Genomic DNA, 17726 nt, shown 5'->3' with positions numbered 1-17726 from the left:
TGTTCTCTAAAATCACATTTGTATAAATATAAGAAAGCAAGACATGCATATCTGAAAATGAGTTTATGTTTTGGGTTCACCTGAAAACCTGGTCACGATCCAGCTCACTCTCAGTAACCTTCGCTCATGCAGATTTGGACTTGAGGACTGCAGATTTACTTTAAACCAGCTTGGAAGAACCAAAAAGATTCCAGATTCATGCCAAATCGTCGACATTCTTCTCTGGATAACTCAGTTAGCCTCGTATCAAGAACAGGCCCATTGATCCATATCTCTGTTTTTATTAAATTTAGTGCCTGTTTTGCAAGCAAGATGGAGATTATTATACAGCAGCACTAAAACTGAATAGCAACCAAAAGGCAAGTATGTTGACAGGATTCAAATAGTAATACAATTATTATAGGTAATTTTTTTTTTTTTTCTTATTGTTTTGAGCTCTTCCTCTTAGAATCCAGTAGATGGCATCACCAGTACAGACTTCATGGAAATCAAATAAATAATGGCATAGAATATAAGAAATATACATAACAAGATTTATATCTATACAGTAACAATACCATTAAAACACTGAGCATTATAAAAATTACATAATATTCTGACAATATTGATGGACACAGAACATAATATTTTGTCAATATGTCAAAACGGTTCAGTAGAAGGTTCTGTATGGATTGCCTTAACATATTTTACATTTCAAATGATTATAAGCATTACAAAGTGGTAGAAAAGTGATCTGTCATCAGTTGGCTGTGGCCTAAAGCTTTGAAACGCAGTGCTACCTCCACACATCTAATGGCAACATCATCGATCTCCGGATCAAACTTATTTGCAAAGAGTTGTTGTTGTCTCAGGAGCCACTGGATGTCACCAGCTCCGTACACACAAACAGCTCGTCTGTAAGTGCCAGTGCAAGGATCGTACGGGGCTCCTTTTTTAACATCTCCTGCTAAATAGCTCCACTTCACAACACGAGCGAGGGCTTGCATGTCTGACATATCATACTTGATGTTGGCAGGAACTGATCCGGGAACTGAGGGCATCCTCTGTAGAGTGGCCCACAGGTGCTCGTCTGGACTGTATGTGTCCTTCTCCCACTCCAGAAGTTTCTGGACCTCTCTGTCCCGCATCACGTGTTTCACAAAGGCTCTTGTGACCACAAAGTAGGCATTCCCTGAGAACATGGGGCTGTCAATGGGTGGAGGGCTTTTCCTCTCATTTGTCCGGTAAACAGTGTTGGTGACATTGTGATGATACTGCCAGCGGCCTTTCTTGTACTCACTGGTGGCCTCAGTCTCCATGCTGTTTCTTCCATTCAGGGCCTTCAGGGCTTTAACCATCTCTCTATTGGTTTTAATGGGGAAGTCTGTCCCACAGGTGTTGAGCAGGTACCTCCACTGGATGTCCGAGTTCAGCAGGTCTTTCATGCAGTTCAGATCTGCCTGCACTCGGGACCATGAGGCATATACCACGCTTTCTAATTTACTTGCTACAAACACATTGGGAAGACATGAAATGATAGCCTTCACAGCCTGCTGAAATTCTTTCGAGGATTTTTGGTCCACATGCACGCAGTAAATGTTCTGAGGAGCATAAATAGCTCGTAGAAGTCGCTCAAACGTCTCAATCTTCTCATGGATCACCATGGAGTAAGCAATGGGAAAATCCTTCTCCTCTTTACTGAGAGGCACTGTAATGAAACCTCTCTCTTCAGTGTAAGCTGGACAGTCCTTTGTCACATTCAGGTAGAAATCCTCAGATAAAAGCTTCCGCTTTTTCCTAGATGCCAGAAGTATTTCTAATTCACTTTTCTTGCCATGTATTTCTCCACTGATGATAGCTGAGCAGCCGGGAAGGTCAGTAGAGAACTGCTGTGGTATTTTGAGATCAGGCATTGACTGCCTGCTTAAGCTAGCTCCCCAAAGGACAAAAGAAAAGGACATACCCATGAGGATGGCACAGAGGGTCCTCCGCAACATCAGGCCCTTCAACAACCCTGCCATCCTTACAAAAGTCCTGTTTAGTGGTGCCGACAAAACAGGTAGCCTTTTCCTCAATGCAGGTTATAGATTGACCAAGTGGGCAAAGGCTGCAGTGCTTCATGTAATAAAGGACTGCAAACTGTATCAGCCCTAAATGGAGGTGTGTCAAACAAAGGTGTGGAAGGGATTTCTTGAGCATACCTGCCAATAGTTCCTGAATAGGATCTGATCTCTTGCATGTCCTGGTGGATATATCAACACTTCAAGGATCTTTTTGCTTTGAGTTGTGCCAGTGGACAACACCTTCATGATACACACATCACATTGGTACACTTGGATTGTTTTCTATGTAATTTTATGATACTCTACTGTGACATGACACCATCAGTCACTCTCAGGATAGCCATTGTACAGTAATGTAGCCAGTTTTCAAGATGTACTGGGGACATTAGGTAGAATTTATTTCATTTATTTTTCTATTTACAACAAATCATGCAGATTGCAGTTATTACACATGATACTGTTTCACAAATCTTACACAATTCTTTAATATCAAGTAAAAAAAAAAAGAAAAGGTCATATACATACATATACACAACTATATGTATTTATATCTTTTTTTTTTTCCAGTCACAAATGCCTCATCTAAGAATGTGAATTATAAAGATACAGGCACTTCGTAGAATAAAATAAACACCCAGACTCCAAAAGAAACTTACCACTACATTCTCTTCTAAACATTAACTGAACTAATTTGAATTCACCTGTCAGTCATGATATTGTGAGCATCCACAATATATTCCTCAGTTACAGTAAGCTCTGCTTTGGATGTATCTAAGATTGATTGAGACAAGTGCTCTCATCCACATCCTGGTCTGCGTCAGTGTCCTGCTCATGGATGAAGCTGTAACGTCGATAGACTGATCCACCTCTGCTGGTGTACACAACATCCACCTCGTCTCCGCTGTCTGGCTCGGGCACACCGTGCGGCATGTTGATACTGGCACTGCCACTCAGTCTTTCGTAGCTTTGACTCCAGCAAAGCCTTTTCCTGGCGTGAGCTTTGACCAAGGCAAATACAGCCAGAGCCAACCCCAGTGCTAGCAACAGGGTAATAGGCAAGGCGGCTGAGGTGTGATTCAGAGCTCTGGAGGACATGTTCAGGTCAGTCACCTGGTCGTCACCTGACTTGCGTTGGGGGGCTTCCACACACAGAGCTAGAACACAAAAAAAAATGACTTCAGAAGATTGTTGCGTCCAAAGAAACCTGTGTTTCTTACGATAGGCGAATCTCTACCTGAGCGGCTGTCGCAAACACAGCAACCAGTGTCATTCCCTCCAGCCTGACAGCAGCGGGCACAACGGTTCTCCACGGCGTGAAGAGCAGAATCACGGTGACAAGTCAGACACTGGTCAGCTCTGGGGCCGGTACAATGCCTACACGAGCTGTCACATGGCTCACAGGTTTCCTGCCATGGTACAATTGCACAAATTATTGTAAAACGCAAATAAAAGAAAAACATTGTCAGCAATGTGGACTGTTTGGACAGAGTGAAACAGGTGTGCCTTTCATTGACATCTTGTTGTAGACAGATGCTTTATTAGTAGTATGTCTTTATGGCATTAAATATTCATTATGAACTCAGTAACAACCAGAGGCAGCATTTGGAAAGAAAAAATCCTTACTTATTATTTTATTACGCATTTAACACTCATGTTATTCTAACAAAGTAATTTGCTTCATTAGAACTGTGAGTTGTGGTTTGATTAGATTTGACTTACAGGAGTCGGGCAACACACAACTTTCATCAATTATTGCTACATTCTGATTGGTGCATAAAGTATGTGATATCACATTTTTCCAGCTGAATCAGTATAAAGGTACAAAAATACAAATATGGAAACATCTGGAATAACCAAATATTTTCTAACCTTTGCAAACTTTTTCACACAGTAAGAAGCTGGATGAGGAAATACTGCATGTTGTCGAGGCCTTTAATCATTAACTTAAATATGACTTTGGAATGAGGAAGACATGAGATTAGGATCTCGTTTATAAATACATCAGCAATTCTCCACCCACTTTTATGATGTATAGTCACTGATTTAAGGAATAAATAGTGTGACCGGTTAGAAGTTAAGAAGGAAACACTTATCCTTTCCCTTTACGTAATAAGAGTTATAATAAGAAAAGCAATAGGGTTCATGAATTTGTAGCTCAGACCACACCTCTTCTGAGAAGTACCGCCCCTCCTCACAACGTGGATAGCAAACTTTTTCCTTCAGAGTGCTCCCCCAGTCGCATGTCAGGCAGCTCTGAGGTGAGGCATCTGCAAACACACGTACATACGCATATTCTCACATCTTGTGTAAAGTGAAAAACAAATGAACAGTGTTGACACATTACCAAGATATAGACAATAGGTGGCAGACGTTAAGCTAATCACTGATATCGGAATCAAACCACAATGACTGCTGTAGTGCAGAACTGTTGTTGCTTTATCTGTACCTGTGCAGGTCTGACAGCTGGTGTGGCACTGTTTGCAAACGTCACCGAGCCGATAGAAGCGGTGAGGGCAGCGCTCAACACACAGCTTGGTGCCTTGCAGCTCCAGAAGAGGAGGTGGACAGGCCCTGCAGGACTCGGGCCCTGGTCCCGTACACAGCTCACAGGACCTGTCACATTTCTCACAGCGGGAGCCGTCTTTGTAATACCTGAACAAATGTGTGAAATTAATCAATATCAACCAGTCAGAAAGGTACATAGGCTGTTGATTCTTACAGACATCATTTAAGATTTAATAAGATTCATAAGCATGTTTCCATCTATGGCAAGCTCAAAATCAAATATGATAATTATCAGTCAACATAAAAAAATTTAAAAAAATTCAATATCAGCAACAAAATCTTATTAAGGGACACATTAGGAATGGAGAACAAAATGGCAGGCAGATAAGCTGCTCATATTCAAACAGAAGTGCTCTGTGGTTTTACATCATCCGTTAGAGGGTGGGGAGAAAGTCAACAGACGATTAACAGGGTTGTGGTTCACCACAAAGTAAACATTTCTCATCCCATGATGTAGTACCCTGTGGGACAATGGGTCACACAAAGTTGAAGGAGGTGCAGGTATGCTGGGGAACAGGTGAGGCAATCTCTAGGCGATGCCCCAGTGCAGGTGGAACAGACGTGGTCACAAGGCAAACAGAATCCCAGCTCCTTTCCATCAGCTTCCTGCCTTGTGTCATATGTACCAGCCGGACACTCGCTCACACATGTGCCATCTGGAAAACAGCACACAGACAAATTAATGCTCACTTATGCACTCTTTTATATTTCTTTATTCTTCTTTCCTGTTCATCTAGACACTTTTTTTTGGCACCTAACTAGTTCCACGCATACTGTGTATAGCAAATGTTCTCATAATGTCATTCGTTGAAACTGAAGGCTGAGGACACTAATAGCACTAATAATAGTGATCACACAGGTAGTAAATATTCAACTCCTTTTAGTTCCTCCGCTTTGACTGGCACTTCAGCTCTTTTCAGCACTTACACTTCAATATCAGTGGCTATTTCTATAAAATACATTGCAAAGACTCCACAATTTGGAATTTTAAGTGGTACTATTTTTTTCAAAGCAGTTTTCCACATAAAGAAGCGTATTTAAATTTAGCCACACATGTCCATTATCATCAGCAATGTATCCAGCTGCTGTTATCTGTTGATCAGTTACCAGCAGCTGTTGAAGTGACACTGAAGCTGTTATATATTATCATGAAAGCCTTCATCATGTAGCCAGGTTACAAGCTGAACTGGGTCCATCAGCTGCAAACACTGATAGAGAAAATCTGTGACTCAGGCAAGAATTTCATGAGTCATCATTTTAAAGACAAAACTGTTATGAAGAGCTGATAGTTTGATGATATGTGGTCTTGATTGGTTTTGTTATGCGGCTGGTTTTTGTATATTTCACTTCTGTGCATGCAGCTGAACATTAGTAGAAATTGCTCACTGTGAAGGTATTTGGGGATGGCACATGTCTGGCATTCATCGTTGCCCGGCCCCTCGCAAGAGTAACAGTGCCGGTGGCAACCCATGCAGGTGAACTGGTCTTCGTGTAGGTAGGTCCCCGGTGGGCAGTCCGTGTCACCTGTCACGCCACACAACAGTGTGTTTGGATCCAACACGAGTCCCTTCTCACACTGAATGCACTGGTTTGCGCCTGAGCCGGAACAGCTCATGCAAGTCTGGTGGCACTCTGCACATAATCAAAGAAAGTCAGACTGCATCACTGAAATGTGATATCACTGCATTTACAAAAGAGGGTGTGATCACCACTGTTATTTTAGAGGTACCTGATTATCATTTTAAATAAAGACTTTATTATCACTAAGCTGGAATAGCTCTGACAGGTCAAACATGGTAGTGACGGTTGTTGCGGCTAATGTTGTGTTTAAAGGTTTCCAGTAAGTCCAGCTTGTTGTGGCAGATATCCAATTCACTCATCACTTCTTAAGATATTCAAGTTCCACAATTTATTGTGCTGAACACTCAGTAATAAAGGTATTACCAGGTATTGAGTGAGTCAAGTCACTTGGGCCTTTATTCTCATGGGATATACACCTCATAGAAATGGCTGTTAAATACTTAGCAAACAGTTTATATGTACACTGTCTGTTAGCACATGTAAAGCACTTGAAATAATAATCTAATATATGGAAAGTGCTGTACAAATAAAATGTGATTTGATTTGCTTTGACTCTATATTCTTTACGTTCTCATATTTTGCTTTCTGCTATTCTCTCATTTTATTAGAGTGTCTGTTCAACCATATGCACATTTACAACACATCCAGGGTCTTTATCAGGACCACAGTCTCCCATCCTGAGGGCTGTTTTTCAACTCCTAGCTATAACTAAAGCCAGTAAATCCTTCCCTCCTGAAGTTTACAATGTTCAGTTTTTGTTGAAGCTGTTTTAGAGAGGTACTGATTCGACTGTCTCATCATTTTGGAGGCTGCGTCACCACAAACTGCTTCCTCCAAAATGATCATAAAGTTGAAAGTTGATACCTCCCTGAAACAGCTTCAACAAAAACTGAAGAGTCATTGCTCCATTACTTTAGCTAGATGTATTTTAGTAGTAGTGTAGTTCTCTTCCTGTGTTGTGAACCATGCATATTCAACAGCGCTTCAGTATCTAACCAAGTCAAATCTATGAATTCAGTGGCTCACCTTGACATTCCATAGCTTCGGTTTCATAGTAAGTACCAGCGAGGCAGTCCTTGGAGCATGTACCCTTATAGAGTTTGGGGCTAATCGTCGAGCAGGTCTCACAGTCATCTGCCAAGGGCCCTGAACAGCTGGCGCAGGTAGGGTGGCACTGACCACAGCGGCCTTCCTCCATATCCTCATAATAGCCCATGGGACAGCTAGCTTTGCATGCACCATTCAGCATCAAGTAGAGGAAACTGCATTCTGAAATGATATGGAGGACGGGTAGTAAAGTTGTACAAAGAGATTTCAGGACGTGATGCAATGTTTTACAATTCATTTCAAAATGTCATCAGTTTGGAATCTCTTATAGCTAAGCTGCCCACAAAGCTAAAGATAACTCACTGAAACAGGTCCTGTCATCTGAGCAAACATCACAGTGGGGAGGACAGCGTCTGCAGGTACCATCATCTGCAGGGAATGTCCGCAGTGAGCAGTTGAGTCTACACATGCCACTCCCTAAGTAGTAGCCATCAGCACAGGACAGACACTGGGACTTGAACCCGTCACATGTCAGACAGGAGCTGTCACAGGCCTCACATGATCCCTCAGCTGTCTCAAAGAACCCTCTGAAAGTAAAGTCAGGAGACAGATGATGAGAGGGAAATACAGTAAACACGAATACACCATCATTCTAAAACTGCTTAGATCAGCCAGCTGCTTACTCTGGGCAATTCGACCAGCACTTCCCCTGGTGGAGAAAAAGTTTATAGCTGCCTTTGGAACAGCTGATGCAGTTATCACTGGTGCCCATGCAGGCCTCACAGTTTGGCGAGCAATCCTCACACAGCTGTGTGGCAGAGTTTGCGTACGAGCCAGATGGACACCGCAATACGCAAGAACTGTCCTGGTCCAGGAAATACCCTGTGGCGCGCGCATGCACACACACACACAGACACACACACACACACACACACACACACTGCACAATAACAACTGGGGTAATGATTACATTTACTGTCACCAGCGAAGACAATTAATATTTGTACCTGTGAAACAAGAAGAACAGTCCAGTGCTTGAGGGCCAAAGCAGGTCTTACAGGATGCGTCGCATGGATGACACTCACTGTATTTCCCTGAAATAAAAACAATAAAGATAGTATAGTAAAATGTCACATTTGATAGAACACAGAGAGAGGTATTAAAAACTTCACCACTAGAGGGAAGCACAATAATCTGTAGGCATACTGTTTCTCAGGCACAAATGAGGGCAAGTGATGAATGATAAGGTGCCTGCTGTCACCGATTGCTCAACACAGACACAATGCAGCACATGCCACAATGTGTTTTTTAGTGCACTGATGTGTATGAAACCTTCAACATATTATCGGCCATTATAGAAACGTGTACAGTGTCACACATCTCTTGGACCACTGTTATAACAACTTGAAAGTGGATGTTATTTTGTGAGTGTGTGTGTGAGAAAAAATGTACATCTTTTGATGGAGGTTTGCACAAAAATGATGATTGACTTGAAGTATAGTAGAGCACTAGAGTTATCAGCTACCCGCTAGTGGCATAAAAGGCACACTGCACTGAAAATGCAAAACGTTGGTGTTTTCACTCACAGTTTTCAGCTGTAGGTAGTTTAGAAAATTACCTAGCTAAATGACAATGTCAGACTAACTGATCCATATATGGATATAAACAATCACATTAGCGAGGCAGAAATGTAAAGGATTAGCCTGGAAACCCTGTATGGTTGATGACAATGGAATACTGTGCTCTGGTGCTGTTGACACAGACACCAAAGGGGAAGCAGATAAAGAGCCCTGTGCTTGAGTCAGAGGAGCCTTTTGAAATCGCTCAAATAAAACGGCTCTCGAATGACGCAGTAGATGTGTGGCAAGGGTGACACAATGGGCAGGAGATCGTCCTTCAACCTAGAGGTCCTTCAGCAGAGTTCAAGCCCCTGTCTCAGCGGCAAGCATCCGCCATGCTAAAATGTCCTTGAGCAAGACACTGAATCCCTTCAAATTCCCGGGACACTGTACTGACCTCTGGCCTGACCTCCCATAGGACAAAAACAATTATTTCCATCAGTGAATCAACCAGTTAAGTGTCTCGTTACTCAGTGTAATCGCTAAATCCACTGTCACCACGTTTGCCTTTCTGTACTTTGCTCATATTCTTTGACTCTATTTTACTCACAAGCCTATAAATTTACATCTCTAAATGGTTCCTCATACCATCAAAATACTGTCCCAGTGGGCAGTTAACCAGAGGGCACTGTCCATGCAGGGAGGGGCTCCCACCAAGACAAAGATCACAGTCTGTTGAACGAGGTCCGTGGCATGTCTCGCATGAGCTGTGGCAAGGCTGGCAGCGCCACCCACTGGAGTCACTGAAGGTTTGCTGTGGACACTGTTTAATACATTCACCTCCTGACAGGGCAGAGCAGCACACAGAGTAAAATTACATTATTTTCCAGGATAACATGTCATCTGTTTCACGAAATAGCTGTCTTGGATAACCTAGCAGACACAATATGGTAGATCACATCTATTTTTTTACTCTATTGTCTTTTTAAGTGGCTCTGATGTGGTCTTAGAAGAGATCTGCTCATCTCTCCATTTAGTTTAACTGTTTAAAATCATTCTCCTCTGTCTACCTATCCAGGATCTTTCCCTCCCCAAATTCCTTTCGACCGCCCGGGCTCAAAACAATCACCCAGATCTTGTTGGTAGAGCACGTATGTAGAGATGGACCCTGTCTGACACAATGTACAATCGCATGCCAATGAAAATTCCTGAACTTAATGAAATCATTTTTTTCACTTTCACTTTCTTTTCTTTTTTTTTTGTAAATAGCTACAGGCTTTATTTGCAGTCTCAGAGCTTTTACTCCGACGCCCATAGAGAACACAACCTAACAACATCATACTAATTCCTTGCTTGCATAAACCACACATTTACATATCTCATGTTACAGATTTGCTGACACGGACATGATTTGCAATCCAAATGAAGACTCAGAGTGCCATCATTTGTCTTTAACAAGAATGATTGATTACTCCCACATACACAGTGATTTATTAAAAACGCACTGTACTAACACTATATAGAACAAAATGGCCATCTATATCCTGCATTATGTTAGTAGCAAGTAAAATGTATTAAAAAAATGGTTATTCTTTGCCACTGGTACCGTTGAGGAAGTAACCAGGCTGACAGGCGAGGCAGCGTGTGTCACTCCTGCAGTCTGTGCATGGTGCTGGGCAGGACAGACACACACCCCTGCCCCAGTCCTCATAGGTGCTCTGGGGGCAATGCCTACGGCACTGGTGTCTGAAACTGTAGAGAGAAAGGTTAATTCAAAACTAAAATCAAATACCGTTCAAAATATCTATTGATAATCCATAACAATTTGCAAACCATCTGTTTGGTCTATGTGTGTGAAATCGGTCAATAACGTGTTGACTTAACCTGGCTGTCGCAGCTATTAAACACAATGAAGCTCTTTTTTGTTTTGTAAAGCAAACATGGAGAACAAAAGCTACTGAAATTTCAAAGAGCTGATGAAAACTATTGTGATTTAATAGCACTTTCAAAGCTTTACAGTGGAAGACAGATGATGTTGCTGCAGGCAGTTTCTGCCCGAATAGATGACTCTGAGGCTAGACAAACTGAAACCAGAGGAAAGACAAAACACGCCGCATGCAAGAGGCAATACTAACATGCACTGTCTCAGTCCACAGCACACCTGCAGCTGTATTGTTGACTTCAATGCACTCTTCGGCCAAAAGGTGCACTCAATCAAACATCAGTGAGGACAGCACACGGAGATGAAAAAAAATGATGTAGGCTGCTTTTCTTCAAGCTTATCATGCTTCTATTCTCTTCTTAAGGCAGAAAGTTAATTGGTGTTTTATTTGTAGCCCAGAGGCATGGGGAGATTTCTGTCATTAACCTGTCCTATCAGTCCTCCAGGGCTTAACTGAGCTATTAAACATGAGACGGCTGTCCTAAAAAAAAAAAAAAAAAAAAAAAAAAAAAAATCGAGCTGAAAGCAGCTGAGATATTGAGTTGCAGAGATGTCACACATAAACCATTGAAGCAAGAACGACTCCTACTTTGAACACTTCACTTTAAATGAAAAAGGCTAAAAAGCAATAAACCTCTAGCTTACGTAGTTCAACATTGTCTGTTGCCTCGTCTGCCATATTTCTACATGAGAGAATCTGACCACTGACAGCCCAAGCTGCACTTCCTACTGCGTTGCCGAGGATTTGGTGCTAAGATGTGGTGGTTGTTTGAGGAGGAACAGCTGGAGGCGCCACACTGCATCCATCAACTCACTCACAATAGCAGCTGGCCTGGAAACAGTGCACTACTTAAGAATGTGCGGGATGTTTAAGAATCCCTCTGTGCAAATATTAGACTATCCATTCCAGGCGAGCACATCAGCATTTCCAAAGCAACTTTTGTTTAGGACATATACTCCTTGAATTAGATTGTAAAAGTTATAAATATGCTCCAGGTAGTGGCTAAAGTTAAGAAACACTATATAAATGAATGGTATGAACCATATTGAGAATAAATCACAGCATTTTTTTTTTTTGGTTTAGCTGAACTTGGCTCCTCGGAGAGGGAGGTAAATGTCAATAAATACCAAGCATCCATCATGCAGGGACTCTTTTCAATAGGGGGTGTTTTATGTGAGAGAAACACTGACCCCACCGATTCACAGTTATGCCAAGGCTGTCTTACTTCAACATTTTTCATTATTACAAGTAAACCTTCAAATAATGGAATTTCTGTAAATGTTGGAAATCACAGTGCGACTCTTCCTGCAGTTCATTATCGCCCATGCTCTACTGGATTTCTTTTATTGGTGCTTGCCTCTCGAGGTAGATGTAATAAGTACGGCAGCCGCAGAAATTATTGAGATGACCTGTCGTTCTAAATCTCTAAAATCATAGCTATTAAAGTAAAAGTTACAAAAGTATATTCTCAATAAAAAGCAGTACCTCAGTGCACCTATGTAACAGCAGTAAAAGGAGGTGGGTGCAGTGAAGCGGCGGATTTTCCTTCAACCCTCTTCTGCTGTGATTCATACGAGCAGTCAGAGAAGTCAAGATGGTGCACCCTATATAATCACACCTTCTACTGGTTGCGCTTTTCACTTATACCTGCTCTGTTTCTCCCTTCTCCTCTCGTCCTCACGCATAACATAAAAACACACTCCGTTAAGTATCTCTGTGAGGCAGACCACTGTTCTGTGCTCACACCAAGGCTCAGGTAACAGCGTATGACTCAAAATGGAAGGTAACCTGACTCACACAATACCAGTGGGCCTAAACTCAAGGGAGAGGTACACAATTGGAGGTCTGTTCTCGCTCTGTAACCTGTGTTACGCTCTGGGTCCGAGTGATAAGCGGGTGTAAACAGAAATACAGGTGAACTGTAGTTTCTTGTTGCGTGAAGAACAACTAACCAAATTCTTCTAAACAATTAATGGAAAGGCACCGTATATTACCCAACTGTTTATCCAGCAAGACAAAAGCAGCGCAAATAAAAACAATAACAAGATCATTTTGAGGTTAATTATTTCTTGGCAGCATATTTAATGTCCATAATTTAAAACTGCTATAGCACCACACCTACTTCACATCAAAAAGACAATAATGAGATTTACTGCATTAAATAGAGCTGAAACAATTAGTCAATAAACAAACAATGAATCTACAACAATTTTCATCATTTTCTTAAAGCAAAATTGCCAAAAATGATCTGATTCCAGCCTCCCAGCGATGAATGTTTGCTTCTATGATTGTAAACTGAATGCCTTTGGGTTTGCAGTATTGGTCGGACAAAAGAAGTATTTTGTATATGTCAACTTGGGCTCTGGGAAACTGCAATGGGCATTTTGGGGAACATTTCATAAACCAACCAATTTGCCAGTTGAGAGGATATAACAGACTAATCAGAAAAACTGACACTGCTAGTTGCAGCCCTGGTATTAAATGTTAGGCATCTAAAATGAGAATGCATTTGATAATATACCAGACATGGGATATGGGAAGGTATGGGAAGACAGAATAATAAAGCAAGAAAAAGAAAACTCACAGAAAGTAACCTTCAACACAACTGTTGCAGATCTCGGGATCTTCTGCGTACAAATGAAAAAAGGTGATTCATTAGAATTGATGGCGAGAACCAAACTTGTGCACCATTATCACCAGGGTTTTAATATACGTTGTTGATCCTGTGTTAGTCTGAGACAGGAAGCGTGTGTAACTTACCTGTGGAACATGCTTTGCAGCCCATCTCACAGTCAATGCACTCTCCTGTATCAGGGTCCTGCACCTGCCCTGGAAACAGAGACACCCAGCATTATAAACCCGAGTGTCCTCCTCTTCAGCTACAGCCTACTCAGAAACTCTGCTTTACATTTACCTATGTCACAGGACGCTGTTTGGCAGACCCCATTCTGGAGTTTGTAGTGTTCCCGACATTTGGCACATATGTTGCCATCTGTGCAGAGTTCACAATTGGCTATGCAGGGCAGGCAGTCATAGTGACCCCTGTCAGGATAGAGTCCCCGGGGGCAGTGTGTCCGACAGCGACCTTGGTGGAGGAAGCGCTCCTGTCCATCTTCATCTGAGGAGAAGGAGGTGGTGGGCACGGAGGACTTGTTAACATACAACCTGCTCTATTTTCTCCTCTGATGAAGATGCCACTATCCATATGGAACTCCTGCCAGGATAGGCCTTTTCCAAAAAAAAAAAAAAAAATCTAGACCCTTCTGGAAGTGAAAATCAATGAGCTTCTCATAATAAATTCAGAGGTGGAGCCAAATGGGCCCGACAATTACATGGGATGAAGAAAAGATGAAAGGACTCGCTGCCAACTGTGTGAAAGTTCAGGGCTCAAAACAAATTACAGCACAGACACATATTGCAGAGATCAAATTTGTTTGTTTCAAAAGAGAGAGGTGTCACGTGGCTCAGCCAGTGCATCGGCGGCAGTTAATCAGGAAATGGAGGATTCATACAACATGTCATTGCTCATGCATCCTTGACAAAAAAAAGACAGAAAATGCATGTCCAAGTCCTGAACAACATCCTAAACTGATGGCTGCCGCCCAGCGTGCTGGCTGTAGGCCTGCAAATAACAGATCCCCATGTGAGATCACTGACTGATGATGCTCCAACTATTGTAAACAAGGGCAATCAGAGGCAGATGAGAGATCAGAGCTGAGTGCAGAGACAGAGTCTTGTGTTGGCCCTAATGATTAATATTCTGCCACCTGCCGCACTAGCCTAGCTGTGGCACCTGAGGCATCTCTGGAAGCCGATGAGTTACAGCATTGTCTCATCTGCTCAGCGCTGCACAGAAGATGTGTGAGACAGGGAGGAGAGGGGCCACAAGCTGCTGCTGCCTTTCTAAAACCTTCCACTTCCCAGAGACGTAACCACGGCACGCACAGAGAAATGTGGCTTCTACATGACTACAAACCACAGAGCACGAGGAATGGGGTTGAGACTTTCATTCCACAAAGAACATCACACAGATATACACGCCAGGATCCAGTGTATACTGATGTATACTGAAGTCTACACAACAAAAACATCTACAGCAGTGTGCACTGAGATTCGTCCAGCAGAAGAAGAAATGCGTGACTGTGGCACTGTCAGAAAGCATATAAGGGATGTGTGTGTGAGGGAAAGAGAGAGAGAGACTTGCAGGTTTAGCAGCTTAAGCCCAGTGAACTGCAACAGTAATACTTCTAGCCTGAGGGGATATTTTTTCCCTTTCCCTCTGATTAACAAAGGCCCCATTCTGACATGATCAGATTACACTGTGAAAACTGGGGAGAAAAACGATCACACCTTCATTTCTTACCTATTTCAAAGGTGCCCCTGCGAGAAAAAAAAAGTTCTACAGCCACTGTCTTGATTGTTTAAGAGTAAATGGTAAACCAGAACTGAATGCTCCTCCTCTAATGCAAAACCCTTTAAACAACTTTGCTCTCAGCACTCATTACACAGTGTTGCTTTTGAAAAAAAAGAGAAAAGAAAAAAAAGAAAAACTCCACCTAGCTTTCAGATGGGTTAATGAGTCTGTGACATGGCTTTGTTTTAATCTGGCATCTGTGGGGCCAAAATAAATAAATACACGAATGAATAAAAACAATAATAATTATCATATTTGCCAGTGGAAAGCAATTTAGAGGCAATAAATTAAAAAAACATAATTTTTTTTTTTTTTTAACTTAGATGAAACCTTAGTTTAGCTGGCGAATATTCATTTGCTGCCCATTCTAGAAACTATCCAAAAACATTACTTTTTAAACCTCCACCTGGGTCACATCGAGAGCATCGAATTATATAGTAGCCTATTATTATAACTGACATACACTTTGTCTTTTCCCGTACGAGATGCAGCCATTATTTCACGCTGTGTTATCTTACTCACCAACTCCACAGGTAGTGCATTCGAACAGCTCATGCCCGTCGCACTCAGAGCAGGTGGGATGACAGAGGACACACTGGCTCTTCAGCATGAACTGTCCACTCGGACAGGGCGACGAGGGTTTACACGCGATAAATCCGACACAGCAGAGAAAGATCAGGAAGGCGGCGACGGACCCCATGGCTGCGCCCGAGGACTTTCACTGGAAGACAGCAAGGCAGCGAACAGTCAGGGCTGTCTCCAAAGACGCAGTGTCCGTGCAGCAGGTACGCTGGCTGATCGATATGGGGCTCTGAGACACCAGCCCAGAAATAACTTGCTGGACCAGTTCGTCCAAGTGAAGCACTGGACAATGAGCGTGGACTGCGGTCAGCATATTACATGAAAATAAAGACTCGATAGATAGATAGATAGATAGATAGATAGATAGATAGATAGATAGATAGATAGATAGATAGATAGATAGATAGATAGATAGATATTTTACAGTACAACCTTAATAAACCAGAACACCTCACATAATTTCCCCCAAAACATTTTATAGGAATTGAGTGTCTGGCATCAAAAGCTTTTGATGCCAGTGTTTCGCCTAAAAAGAGGGAGGTTCCGGATCTGATAACACTTGACACACCAAAAAACCTGATAAACACTCACCTGTGGCTGCAGGTAAAATGTCGATGGTTATAACAAGCACCTTGAAATACTGCTGAGGAAGTCCACAACCCTGGATTAATGTTGAAAACTGAATATTTAAGTGGTTTGTATGATTAGAAAATAAATAGGTGTCTATACTACCCCCAATTTAAATTCACACGTCACCAGTTTCGTCAGTAACTCAACAGTAATGAGAGATTTAGATAGTTTAGTTAGTGCACCTAAAAGGAAGACTTCTAGTGTTTTTTTTAAGGTACCACTCACTGGTAAGACACTTGGGCTATGTATTATGTAGATTTTAAATGATTTATTAATGCTTAATAAATCTGATAAAATCGAATCGGATCGCCAGGTTGTGGAAAATCCTACTCCAGCATGACACTTTTGTCTTTTTAGTCAGCTGTTTTAATTCATTGGTGAGATCGCTCCAATTTTTGACCACTGAACTTCTGGAAAAGGCAGGTAGAGCATCTGGACCAAAATTTAGGCCTATATATACATTTATAACTACAGCCATGATCATTTATTGTAGAACCCTTTATTCTTATTAACAAAGGGGGGTGATTAACAGAGACACCCATTACTCTTTATCAATGGCTTACTAACATTTAGAACTGCAAACTTGATGGCTTAGAGGCGTCCTCCTAAATGAATTTAAGTGCTGCAAAATGTCAGGCTGGATGAGGATTTTTCACATCCTGGCAACCCAAATGTCGTTGTTAATGGCTTATGAGTGATCTGCAAAGCATTAGTCAGCAATTTATTGACCATTAATAAAGCCATTAATTTAAGCTCATAAAGCCTTTATAAATTCAAGATTCAAAGACTTTATTGTCATATGAACAAAGCAACAGTTACACTATAATGAAATTCATTTTTTTCTCTGCATTAACATCATATAAAAAGGGGAATGAAAAAAGAATAGTAGCCTGTATTAAAAAGGAGGGATAAAATAATAGTAGGCCTATGGAAAGGCATAAAATGTGAAAGAAAATAGTGAACCATGGTAAAAATTTTATGTTCATAGCAGAATAACAGGGTTGTATAGCGCTGTGTAGGCCTATAGAGGTATTGAGTACAAGTATCTTAACAAAACAAACAAACAATTCACAGCCTACTTTTGCTTGATTTATAGGCTACGTTTGAAGAAGTGCATTGTTTGGAAAGATATCGTGATTTATAGTTGCTACTACCTTCTCATGTTAGCTATAGCAATCTTACCGTTCATTGTTGTTGGAAACTCACTCACATCCCTCCAGTTTTGGCAAAAATCAAGTGATTTGAAGTGATTTGTTTTTGTTCAGACACAGCGGCCTCTCGCGGTTCCGGGTTGGACGTGTATCCGAGGGCGTGTGCCAACGCTGCTCACCGGCTGACGTCACGCGGCAGCGGCGGTCGGAGG

The 17726-nt window shown here is 41.8% G+C and overlaps 2 protein-coding genes across 6 annotated transcripts; both read right to left on the bottom strand.

The window, feature by feature from the left end:
* Window positions 1–48: 48 nt before the first annotated feature.
* On the bottom strand, window positions 49–2328 carry gcnt3 (glucosaminyl (N-acetyl) transferase 3, mucin type). Its single transcript, XM_056388263.1, has one exon. It carries the CDS (start codon window positions 1998–2000, stop codon window positions 711–713), a length of 1290 nt encoding a protein of 429 aa, XP_056244238.1. The 5' UTR covers window positions 2001–2328; the 3' UTR covers window positions 49–710.
* A 104-nt stretch (window positions 2329–2432) lies between these two features.
* On the bottom strand, window positions 2433–17681 carry LOC130176865 (proprotein convertase subtilisin/kexin type 5). 5 transcript variants are annotated; one of them, XM_056388253.1, is made up of 17 exons: window positions 17546–17681; window positions 15674–15872; window positions 13652–13855; window positions 13498–13566; window positions 13322–13364; window positions 10401–10546; window positions 9443–9637; window positions 8243–8329; window positions 7919–8117; window positions 7599–7822; window positions 7215–7457; window positions 5994–6239; window positions 5068–5263; window positions 4489–4694; window positions 4209–4309; window positions 3277–3448; window positions 2433–3196 (listed from the first exon to the last, which is right to left on the bottom strand). In XM_056388253.1, the coding sequence occupies exons 2-17, from the start codon at window positions 15849–15851 to the stop codon at window positions 2814–2816; spliced, it is 2892 nt and encodes a 963-aa protein (XP_056244228.1). In that variant the 5' UTR covers window positions 15852–15872; window positions 17546–17681; the 3' UTR covers window positions 2433–2813. The 5 variants fall into 5 exon arrangements, with proteins under 5 accessions (XP_056244228.1, XP_056244229.1, XP_056244230.1 ...); XM_056388254.1 differs by lacking the exon at window positions 17546–17681 and adding an exon at window positions 16325–16459; XM_056388255.1 differs by lacking the exon at window positions 17546–17681 and having other exon boundaries at window positions 13322–13361; window positions 15674–16245.
* Between the last annotated feature and the right edge of the window lie 45 nt (window positions 17682–17726).

Source organism: Seriola aureovittata, chromosome 10 (genome assembly GCF_021018895.1).
Source record: "Seriola aureovittata isolate HTS-2021-v1 ecotype China chromosome 10, ASM2101889v1, whole genome shotgun sequence".
NCBI classification, from domain to species: domain Eukaryota; kingdom Metazoa; phylum Chordata; class Actinopteri; order Carangiformes; family Carangidae; genus Seriola; species Seriola aureovittata.
This window is presented reverse-complemented; position numbering and strand designations above follow the sequence as displayed.